General features: G+C 39.3%; 1 protein-coding gene across 2 annotated transcripts; it reads right to left on the reverse strand.

Moving 5' to 3' along the window:
- Window positions 1-668: 668 nt before the first annotated feature.
- On the reverse strand, window positions 669-11,800 carry ADCYAP1 (adenylate cyclase activating polypeptide 1). Of its 2 annotated transcripts, XM_068234722.1 has the most exons (5): window positions 11,042-11,800; window positions 10,702-10,806; window positions 7,858-7,992; window positions 7,225-7,320; window positions 669-2,049 (listed from the first exon to the last, which is right to left on the reverse strand). In XM_068234722.1, the coding sequence occupies exons 2-5, from the start codon at window positions 10,803-10,805 to the stop codon at window positions 1,863-1,865; spliced, it is 522 nt and encodes a 173-aa protein (XP_068090823.1). In that variant the 5' UTR covers window position 10,806; window positions 11,042-11,800; the 3' UTR covers window positions 669-1,862. The 2 variants fall into 2 exon arrangements, with proteins under 2 accessions (XP_068090823.1, XP_068090824.1); XM_068234723.1 differs by lacking the exon at window positions 7,225-7,320 and having other exon boundaries at window positions 11,042-11,799.
- Window positions 11,801-12,303: the final 503 nt, after the last annotated feature.

The following is a 12,303-nucleotide window of genomic DNA, read 5'->3' on the forward strand; positions in this document are numbered from 1 at the left end:
GCCATAGGATCAGCTGGCAGTGGTAAGCCACGATGGGGGACTCAAGCCTAGATCCTTTGATTCATCACCTTCTGATCAGGCTGGAAGGAAGAAAAATCTGAAAGGTTTGGTATACTTTCTCTAGCAGCATTCCTGTTCTTCATTTAGACATTGGTGACTCAGATGAAGTTTTCTCTTTATCTCATGTTAAGTTAAAAATCTCAAAAATAAAGTATTTACATTCTCTAGACATGTCTGTAAATATAGGCATGATGAGGATGAGGATGATACAAAGCATGTTGCTAGAGGCCTCAGTTTCTTTGTATTTTTTAAACCATATATGCTCTTTAATGCTACACATTATATATATATGTTTATATATATATATATGACAAATCATGGTTTTATGAAATAACTTTTACTAAGCAATAAGCCATAATGTAGAAAAATACATTTTACCTTTTAAAGACTCAAAAAACAAGGAACAAAACTTTAGTAGTAGTGCATAATTATTTAGTAGTAGCTACAACAGGGGTTCCTAACTTTACAATAAGAGCTTGCATAAACATAACAGTTTTTCTTTTTTTTTTTTCACTTTTTTTTTTTTTTTACACTTTTTTAATAAATGGTTCAAGAGATGACAGTACTAAAATGATAAAGGACAGGGTAGAAAGGGGGGGGGGGGGGGGGGGGAGGGGAAATCCTGCAAGAAGACAGCCATAGAAAGAAGCCTTTAAGTTAGTGCTGAAGAAGTATTTTTGGTAAATTCACAGGATGAGAAGCATGGACAGCACTGGAGAGAAACACATTATACTTTGCATCACATTCCAATACCAACCTACCCATTGTCAGTATGGTAATGGGCCTGGTCAAGGAGTGTTCACCTTTATACGTCCCAACATTTTTGACAGGTCCATAACCATGTACTTCATTTTGGGCAGTTCCTTTTTACTATGCTGCACCAATAACCAGCTTTTACATCACACTTCCTTATAAAAGTTGATATCAACCACTCAGATTTGCATTTACATCTGACTGGGTAATATGAACAACACCATACCCCTACTGTCACTCAATGGGCAACAATGTATTGCCACTTTACGAGTATTTTTGCTATGTGGCCTGATCCAATCAGTAAGAAGAGTAAGAATTTAATGGAAGATTAAGGACTCCGTGCTAAAAATGGGCTACATTTTAGAGTCTACGAATTTGGTAGAGCTGTTGGGCCTTTAGAGAACTATTTAAAAGACATTAATACATAAAAATAGAATTAAAGACAGCACAATATTTGGGAAACTAAGAAGAGGAACTGTACCCCTGGAAAGGTCAATGGGACTGTGCTGAGACTCTTCAAGGGCAGAATCTCCTTCCGTGATTCCACCATATTGTTTGCAACATAATCCCCTTGCATTAGGTTATCAATATCTATGTCCATCAACGAAAGGTTAAAATTAACATTCTCAACCCGGTTGCGGATAAAAATACTAGCCATTTAATTTTTATTTTTTAACTTTACAAAAATAGGAGTGACATTTTTTTAAAATGATTGTCTTTTTTTTCTCTATTTTTCTTTTTATAAAAACATAAACAGCTCATGTGAATTATCATTTGTGCACACTTTATAGTTGTTCTCTATCACTTACATATATAATTGTATATAATATATATCTTATTGATTGGTCCACAAAGTACATCTGTGCGTTCTCTAGTGCTTTTATACAAAAGAAAAACAATATTATTATCAAAATATTCATTTAATGGCTTTACTTCATACATAAATACATGTTTGTAGATAACACAGGAGCGATGATTGTTCAGTCAGTTTGGAGATGACTTTTTAATTTTGTTGGGGCTGTATACACAGGGTGGCTGGTTGCTCATCGCTACAAGTATGCTACTCGTCGTCCTTTATTTTTAATTCTTTGTTTATACCTTTTCCCCAGGACCGCTGCCAAGTATTTCTTGACAGCCATCTGTTTTCTGTAGCGGCTGTAGCTGTCAGTGAAGATGCCATCTGAATGCCTTTTCGATAGCGGTTCCGAGTCATCTTGCAGGCTGCTACTCACTGCACTGCAATGGCAAAAAGCAAGAGTTGCAAACCACAGTAGCATCTCTCTACACTGCATCCAACCAGCTATATATGCCCACAATAACTTTTTGGAACATACTCAGACCTTGAATGCAAGCATTTTGCAAAACGCCCATAATGAAATTGAGAAATGTATGTACTGTCAAGATTTAACAAATAATAATTGTAGGTCACATGGTGATCTATTATGTGCTAGAATGATATGTCCTTACAATGATCTAGCATCCTACCAAGCCTCCAGTCTTCCTCCATCAAGTTATGTCTTGCACGTTACATTGAAATGAATCTGTCATCAGATCTATAGAAGGTTACCAAAACACAAGCAGACTGGGATAGCGGAAGGACTGGACTGGGCTTGGTATCTGGAACTGTAGCATCAATCACTGTGTGTCTGAAGTTCTGCTGAGTGCTGTATTATGGCAACCAATCAGACTCAAAGGAGAACTTCTCCCAACATCACACTATGGAATGGGAGTCATACTCACTGAAAATGAGTTTATTGTAGTATTTTGCGCAGTTGAAACTGTGATGTCTTGGCTTTTTACAGCTGTTGGGTGTGCACACACTTGAACCTAACAGGTTCCCATAGGTTTAACTAGTCGATCAATTGGAAACTCCTATAGGAGTCTTTGATCAAGAAATACGAAGAGTCAGCAGGTAGCCACCTGGCGGAAGTGCAGAGGGAGTGCACCCAATGGTTGCTAAAAAATCAGGATGACATCATTTCAACTGCAGGGATCCAATGAGAGACTCCTCTTTGGTGAGTATGATTATTTTACCCACACTTATCCCCAACCGGGCCATCAGGTGGTTCTGAGTGAAGTTCTTCATGCAGTGGAATGTGACAATTTGATTTGACAAGAAACATTGAAAAGGATTGGTCGTTAAAGGACAAGAGACTGTGACTGTTTTCCTGGTGACATGTATGAATAAGAACATTCATCATAAAGGTAAATTACTACCAACATATTTATTTCACATTACCCCTACTGCTCAACTCAAACATGGTATTGGCAAGAATCGAAGTGAGAGGTCTTTAGTTTTTAACATACAACTTTCTTTTATGCAGTCTGCAAGTGAGAGAGTACCTGTCTCATTTAAATGTACCCCACACCTAAATGGACAAACAATTCCAAATGCAGTTAAGTTACCATTGTTTGGATAAACAAATTTGGCCTTTACCATGGACAATTGTAAGTACAGATTACTACAAAATGAATTATTATTCTGTTCAGATTTCAGCAGGGGATATAGTTAATTAGACTGACTGTTGAAGGCATTTTGGTATAAAATATTTGTAAAATCACGGCTCAAGTTAGAAACAATATTCCGTTTGTTAACATGGGCTGTGTTGATGGATGAGTGTAGAAGTGCAACTACAATCTACTGCAAACTAAAGAATAACGATAATGAGAGGGATAAGGAGGCTGCCATATTTATTGCCTTTTAAACAATGCCAGTTGCCTGGCTGTTCTGCTTATCCTCCACCTCATGGGCAGCACGGTGACGTAGTGGTTAGCGCTCTTGCCTTGCAATGCTGGGAATCCCAGCAAGGTCAACATCTGCAAGGAGTTTGTATGTTCTCCCTGTGTCAGCGTGGGTTTCCTCCGGGTACTCTGGTTTCCTCCCACACCCCAATAACATACAAATAAGTTAATTGGCTTCCCCCTAAAATTGACCCTATACTACGATACATACACTACATTATATAGACATAAGACTATGGTAGGAATTAGATTGTGAGCCTCTCGGAGGGACAGTTAAGTGACAATACTTTGTACAGCACTGCAGAAGATGTCAGCGCTATATAAATACTAAATACTAATACTTTTAGCCATAGACCCTGAACAAGCATGCAGCAGATCAGGTGTTTCTGACATTATTGTCAGATCTGACAAGGCTATTTGCATGCTTGTTCCTGGTGTTATTCAGACACTACTGCAGCCAAATAGACCAGCAGGGCTGCCGGGAAACTGGTATTGTTTAAAATGAAATAAATATGGCATATCCCTCTCGTTACAGTTGTCCTTAAAGAGAACCCAAGGTGGGTTCTACGAATCCTAATAACAGACAGAGGCTGGGTCTGCATATACTGCCCAGCCTCTGTTGCTATACAGTGTCCCCCCAGGCCCCCCCCCCCCCCCTGCGCTCTGCTCTGCCCCCCATAAATCACAGGCCGTGCTGGAAACATGCAGTTGTCGCCAGCTGGCTGTTTACCTCTGCATATCAATGTCACCGCCCCCCCACCTCCTCTAGGTCACCGTTCCCCACCCGCGTCCCTTCCCTCCCCGCTGATTGGAGGGAAGGGACGTGGGCGGGAAGCGGTGACCTAGAGGTGGAAGGGGAGAGGTGAGATTGATAGGCAGAGGTAAACAGCGGCGTGTGATTTATGGGGGGGCAGAGCACAGGGGAGTCCTGGAGGTACGCTGTATAGCAACAGAGGCTGGGCAGTATACGCAGACCCAGCCTCTGTCTGCTATTAGGATTCTTAGAACCCACCTTGGGTTCTCTTTAAGTACAAATGAGTTTACTCTAAAGTAATACAGTTTCTCTTTTGTACTGTTATTACCATAAGTAGAAATGTATATTAAATTATAAGCTATATAATCACAGTCCTGGGTATGACTATCAAAGTTTATCATCAGATTTTTGTTCATTAAGGTTAAATACATTGCCATGATTGCAGGGAGTGAATTCCAATGCAACAGTAAGATAGGTCATGCTTAAACACTATCTATAACTTTCTAAATGACATATATGAATGTCATCTGTCTGCTGTTCCTCCTAAAATCATCTGAGCTTTAGGGTGCCAAATGTTTAATTACTGTAGCATTCACTGTGTATCTCACCGGTAGAGTAGCACTGCCCTATAAAGTGTGTCATAAATAATAGAATATCAAGTGTGTGCATTATCTTCTACATTATCTTCAACTAAAGATGATTAATGTTATATGTTTGGGGTTTTTTTTGGGGGGGGAGGGGCAATTTGAAACAATGGCCTCAATTCACTAAGATCATGCTGGAGATAATAAGGCAAGAGAAAACTTACCTCCACACAGTGAGAGTTATTTTATCTCTTCATTCCTTAAGTTACCTCCTCTGTAGTTAATTTACCTCCTCTGTAGATATTTTCACATGCAGTTAATAAGCAGCCTGTCTTTAACTGTGGAGTTATTTTAAGGATTGGAGAGTTAACTTAAAGACAGAAGAGTTAACTTTAGGTGTGCCTGAGGTAAAATGTTTCCTGAATACTACATGCCTTATCACCATGGTGATAACTCTAGAAACGTTATTAAAGACAGCCGATAAGCTTAGTGAATTGAGGCTATTGTCTTGTATCTGTTTTAATAGTACAATCATAGTTAAAGCTAAGCAAAAACTAGGTTTGTCTAACAATTATTTCTATAGATCATATTTATGACCTGATCCATCCCAACCCAGGCTGATTTATTTTGGCCTAAGACAGATGCATTTGACAATGAGCATGTCTCGCCTTGAAACACAGAGGCCATGCATTATTACAAAAGGACTCTATTTTATCACCTCTGGCACCTGAATGCATAAATGTACAGTACTATAGTCTAGTGTCACAGTATCAGCAATGCTTTTTTTTTTAATTAAGACTTATCTTTTTCAGGAGGCAAAAAGCGAGAAAAATATCTTAATGTCAAAGCCAATTATTGCTGTGTAAATCCTGAACAAAGGGTACAAACATCTGCCACGGTGTCTACCCAGGCTCCATTAGGCAACCTTGTGCCTTGATCCTCATGTTAGACAATTCCCAATGGCCTCTGTCTCATTACCAATCACTACAGGGCTGTCCTGCCTTTTGCTACCATAATTGCCTCTAGAGGATTGCTGTCAACAACATGAAAAGAGTTGTGTTCGTCTAGTGAAATATGTGGCAGCACATGGACGCAGTGATTGGGACAAGGTCTGGGATGGTTTCCTAGTGTCCTCTGAATGGCAGACATTGTTTGTCGCAGTTAACTGAGTGGTGGATCATTAGTGTCAGGGACAAAAAAAATAGATATATCATACGTTAAGCCATATAGACTAGTGGCATTGTCAGGCAAGTGTTTAACAAGAGGAATGGCTCCTCTGCAAACTTCACAGATGTACTGCACACAGCAGCCCATCCCTCCTCCTGCATTCTAATAGCTTCTCTGACATGTGCATCATTAGGCCGTTAAATATGGAGACCTTAAATAGTTATCAATGCAAATCAGCTTTTACAGAACGACTGCAGACTTATTTCATTACCAGTGACTATTCTTTTCTTTACATTTCCCCATGGAGGGCAATGAATTAAGTATCCCACCTGTGCTGCATCCATTGGTAATTTAAAGGAGATTTTTTTTTTTTTTTTACAAAATCAACACATATAACAGTCCCGACACAGGAAGTCACAGGTTTTACTAACCAAAAGAAATTCGCATCGTGTGACATTGAAGCCACACAATTTAAGATGACAGTTTGGAGACAATATATTCATGGCGTGAATTATTCATGAGGAAGAAGCAATGCCTTCCCCTGAGCATTATTAAAACGTTGCCCAACCCAGAAATCTATAGCGCACGAGGGTACACAACTGCTGCATATTCCACAGGAAGTGTGCCGGTGACATATTGAACGATGAAAGCGTAGGATTCTGACTGCAAAGGATTTCAATGCAAAATCTAAGTGGAATAAATAATAAGGACTATTATAATTGAATGGCTGAGGTGAAGCTGTGTTCTACCGCATGGGGGTGGGAGGGGTGTGCGAGTGTGTTAAAAATAAATATCATGACATTTAAACTCCATAAATTAGAAATGGATGCTGGATATGCAGTATATCCTTCTTAGGCTTCACTATAAAAAGCAGATCTTTTCTTCATATATATATAAAGCTCATAATAGACTTTATTTAATAAGTCAAAAAGATATGTGCAAAGCACGATAAAGCGGTCAGAAATTTCAACCAATCAGCATTCGCCTTTCTTTGCTTTGATTGCTCTCAGCTGAGGAATGGTAAATTCTGATTGGCTTCTTAGGGTTACAGTTCTTTGCACATTGTCCCTGCCTTATTAAATAAGCCAAAATGTCAGCCTAGAGTCATATGTGCCTTTTAGGAAGGCTCTAGATATAGACTAGGTTTTAAGAGCACAGCCTTACCCTAAGCGTTTGGCCATCAGAGTATTCAGGTATTTCCTCGCAGACAACTGCCCCAGTAAATTCCTATAGGCTTTTGTTAATAGATCATCAGCATGTCTAACAGCAAAGAAAAAAAAATAAAAGGGAAAGAAATCTGATATCAACATGTGTTGTTTTCAAGCAAGTAGCATTTCTCAATGGAATGTTGTGTGTGTTGGGAGGGGTGGGTATAGCTACCCATTATAGATTGCTTCCTGATTATCCCTAGACCAATTTGTCACAGGGTCATGTTCTACTTTGGTCCACATGTTCTCCCTGAAAATATCCCTTCCTCCCCATGTTTCATCCCTGTATCACTGTGTTCTCTCCCATTTACATATATATTTTTTTATTTCCCAAGATGCTGCTTAATTGCAAGATGCCACCTGATTAACACTGAATGTTATTAATTTCCATAAATTTCCATTTCTTCTTTTAAATCTCTGCACCTCCTGCTCGAAAGCTTGGATGCAGTGCAGAACTCACAATATGGTCTGACATGAAACAGAAACAGCATTATTGTGTTTGCAGCTTTTATTTGCTTATTTGCGACTATGCAACAAATCAGTTTAACTAGATTTTTAAGTGACTTAGGGGGAAAAATTCTGAATTCACCTCTTTTCCGGTGGGTAATAAAACGAGTACATATCATCTAAGACCGAGGGTGAATTGCCAATGCCGATCGGATCGTTATCAAATGTAAAGTCTGGTAGAGTGTTGCCGTCCTCATCATACACTTCATCTTCAAGCCTAATGAGAGAAGAGGAAGGGAAAGGGGAAAAAAAAGGAAAAGAGAATGAATTATAAGCCTCTTAATTAATTAAAAAATGCCTAATGACTTGATCAGCGCCTTTCAGAGCAATGTAATCCCTGGCAAAGGTTCATATTCTAGTGTCTACATTACTGGTCTTTTTTCTCTGGATATTGCTCGGTGATGAGATGCCAGACACTGATGGAAAAAGACCCCCTGAGACCCTATCAATCTGTAGGTGGGCGTGAGAGAAATAACAAGAGCAGCCCATCTGTGAGTTGACCTGAGGTTGGGGCTGGGCCAGATCTAGCTGCCAAATCCTACAATCATTAGTACAGGGAACTGAGAGCAGATAGGAGGTGGAGGAGAGGAGGAAGGGGGGGGGGGAGAAAAGAAAGGTTGGGGGGGACTTCTCTTTAATGGCAGAACAGCATCATCAAACACACTATTAGATTCCAAACATTAAATCGGAGCACTAAGCATTGGCCACAAAGCACTGAAAATACTTAGCAGTATCATTACCCAGATTCTCCCTGTAGAAGGAGGGGTATATTTGGACAGACTGGGTCCTGACATTGACGGGTTTCATTTGCTTTCATGCCAAGATCCTCCTTAAGATTCTTTTTTTTTTAACTTTGTATCAGCTGAGATGTAGGTCACCGTAAGCTATTTTTGTCAGTTTGCTCTGGCAGCATTTATTAATAATAGATCTTGTGAAAGTGTTTTACTCTTGCTAAATCTGGAACACAGTTTAGCTGTGTCAGATTCTCTCTGCTGTAGACAAATGATCTTGGGTATTATATAGATTAACATGGCCAAGTATTGAGAACGAGATACACTCCCAAACATGCTCAGAACCCTGTTGTCATTAACCCTAAGGGGTCTGGGCTTTTCAGCATACACAACTTTATGGTCTCATGCCATTTTAGGACTACAACTCTCTTGATCCTTTATTCCAGACGATGAGAGTTGCTTGTTAGCAGTAAGTGTCCTAGAGTAGGATTGTGTTAACAAAAGTATAGTATTCCACAAGTGGTACACAATGGGTTAGCAGATAATAGATTAAACCACCGCTTTCTCTAAAAAATAATGTGGTTTCCTGATATAATATTATTTTGTATTGCTTAATCTTTATTGTATAATCATTTTCTACCTTCTTCACTGTCTTTGTTTATCTTTCAGAATGTTGATTTTTAATTTTCGGCAAAACAATAGTTATACTGAAAGGTATAAGCAATTTCAAGAGCAAATAATGAATAATTTATGAGCCCAGTAACCAGATTGTAGGATAAATCACAGGCAAAAGAAAACGAGGGCTGACAAAGACAATAAAAACAGTGATTATTTGCTCGAAAGCAACAATTAAGTTAGGATTTCATCTCAGGAAGCGAATAATATAAAATACATTTCTGTCAATGCCATTTCTGCTATAGCACGTTTTTTTTTTATCAAAACATATTAGCGGTATACGTTCCTATTAGCTATGTCTATATTTTTATCCTGATTAGAATAGCTTATTTAGGGAATCTGGTCCTTATGTCTGGCAATCTAAATTGCTGAATATAAGCATCATCTTTAAACAACACTCAATACTAAAACTACTGAATCATTCATTTACATAAAACAGCAATCCAGTTCTGCTACCGGTACTGCTTGTGCTTTCTTTGCTACTTTAGGTACTTTATTGCTCGTTTCAAAATAATAAGAATGCCGTAATAAATAAAACTCTATAGATGAATAGTGCTGTGCTACTTATACAATAAATACAACAGTCTGCGTAATAATTAAGGTAAACTCAGCTCCGAGGCACAGGAAGTGCATGGCCATTACGCTGAACACAGCAACTGTTTTACTGGCAGCCTGAGTATATTATAAATATGTTGTCATTTGATTAATTCTTTCAGCACAATAGCAGCCGTGCTGCTCTGGATGAATAACAGGCACAGCGAGTGAAGCACAGGATGCAGGGGATGAAAAGCTGAGGGATTTCCCAACTCTGGGATTTTGTCATTTAAAGAAGTAGGACCACTTATATTAGGCACAAAGCTACAGACACTGCAAGGCATTGTTCATTAAGCGCTTCCCTGGGGAGCTATAGATTGCTATGGCGATTTGTGAGTAAAATCAAGCAAAGTATACGATCTAGACAAACATATGAGAATCCTCAATCTACAGGCTATAGGATTTAGGCTTGTAGCATACTTAGGATCGCAGGCTACAAGTGCAGCATCACATGAGGCTTTGACTAGCTCTGTAACGTGAGGTTAACCCCATGTTGACCGCAGACTGATTTCCAAAATGCAGTCAGTGTGGTGTTATTAGGGAAATTATCACAGTTGGGTTAATGCCATGCCAATGCATGCTTTTAAATATTGCATATAGCTTATGAGATATATAGCTCTATAGCATATAGCCATTCAAGGTGATGATACCTGTATACCTGTGTGCTTTAGGATTTGCTTCCTAATATATCACAGACAAGCGCAGTCATTGCAAGGCTAATGCTCATACAATAAGGTTTCTTTGGAGTAACTCAGAGAGCTGCCAGGCTTAGTTCAGAGTAAGAGAAACAATAGAAAACGCAGCATGTGAGCAGATCCAGTGATGCTGCTTACTCTAAGTCAACTCAGGATGCACCCCAGACCTAAAAAAAGAATTTCATTCATGTAAGAAGCGGTGTCAGTGATTGCCTGTAGCCTTATACATACCTAAGTGCAGGGTACTTGAGCGCCGTAGGTGAGGAGTGGACAGTGCAGCGAATTATCCCGTACACCAATAGCCAGGCGAGCAGTGCTTTCCTGCACATTGTCATTCTGCGGGTGAGAGAAGTGGAGGGAACACTTTCAACAAGCACTTCTCATTAGCTCAGATCAATGTGCGATTTGACCTCGGTTAGATCAATGCATATTCAAGTGGGGTAGGCATAATATTTATACATACACAATTCACTTCATTGTCTCATATCAGTTTAATTAAAAGAAAAATAATAATTGCAATAGCAGGCAGTATTCTATTGATGAACACATAAGAGCATGCAGAGGTTCTTACCATATAAAATAAAGAGTCCAAATAAGGGACAGATAGGAGTTCCAAATGAAAGCCAAGTGATGCAAGTTTCCGCTCGGTCTTACAGTGTGGTCTGCATTGCCTCGTCTGGCTGGTTAGGAGGGCACGACGGCTGGCTGGTTGCCGCTATTCTGATTAAAAGTTTGATGCAAACCACGGTTCCAGGGGAAGAACGAAGCAGGATTCCAGATGAGGTGAGAAAAGGAGCAGGGGGATAGCAAAATCAATGGGAAAATAGAGCCTCCCTAGCTGAAAAAGTAAATGAAAGAATAAAAAAAACAGGAATTTGTTGCTGCTGGGAAGCAAATACGAGTGAGATATATAAAAAAAAGCAGTAAGCCAGGGAGGCAGGAGAGCCTGGTGCAGCCTGTTATGAGTCTTGGGCTGAGATGCTGACAATGAGATCAGATCTTCTCTAAGATACTTCTCCTGAGGCGTTTCTCTAGCTGCTTTCTTCTTCTGCTTCTTGTGCTGCAATTCAAGTTGACCAGCCCTCCGTTCTTGTATGTATGTACATATATTTATATATATACACACACATATGCAGCAAGCCAAGCTATTTACCGTCAACACCACTTTAGGAAGAGCTAGCTTTGTCAACGTTTGTCTGCATATTACCTTTAAATACCAGCTATTGTTTGTGATTCGGTGGCGCTCGCATTTTTATCCATGGATCAAACAGCTTCCCTTTTTTTCAGAGTGTAAGTCACGTAATGATCCGGTATCAGAAAAGACGTCATCAGGCCAATTCCTCTAGGAACATAATAACAATTCTCATCTTTCCTCACAGATGATCCGATCACAGTCATAAGTTTTCTTATAAATATTCTGACACACACATTACATGAATCCTAACCGCATTCATTTTTTTTTCACTCTTCTTTGCTAAAATGTTCCAATTAATTATTTCTGACAGCCCAGGTGACAGCCAGAAGAATCCAGTTTTCCTTCTAAAGTAGGAGATAAAAGTTTAGTTCTGGGAAAGAGTGGATGATTATACAAGAGGTTTATGAACAGAAGGTGTGCATTAATTGTATATTAAACCTTGAGCTAGGATGTGTGTGTGCTGCAAACACATAGGAGCCCATGTCAGTAACTATTAAGGGAAGAGCACAGATCTGCTAAGGCATTGAACAGATCTCCAGAGTTTCCTTAAATGCTTAATTTTCTAAATGAGATAATAATTGACGGATTTCACTTATGGCTTTAAAATCTCAGTGGATTCAATTAAAGGAGCTGTTTAT

This window comes from Hyperolius riggenbachi, chromosome 5 (assembly GCF_040937935.1).
Source record: "Hyperolius riggenbachi isolate aHypRig1 chromosome 5, aHypRig1.pri, whole genome shotgun sequence".
Taxonomy (NCBI): Eukaryota; Metazoa; Chordata; class Amphibia; order Anura; family Hyperoliidae; genus Hyperolius; species Hyperolius riggenbachi.

Bases quoted from the DNA above. Each gene is read 5' to 3' on its own strand.
- ADCYAP1 (XM_068234722.1), bottom strand. From the start codon at position 10,805: ATGACAATGTGCAGGAAAGCACTGCTCGCCTGGCTATTGGTGTACGGG. The intron at 7,321-7,857 runs GTGAATTCAGAA...CTTTGCTGTTAG, and splicing joins TATTACCCACCGGAAAAGAG to ACATGCTGATGATCTATTAA. The intron at 2,050-7,224 runs GTAAGGCTGTGC...TTGCCATTGCAG, and splicing joins CTGATGGCCAAACGCTTAGG to TGCAGTGAGTAGCAGCCTGC.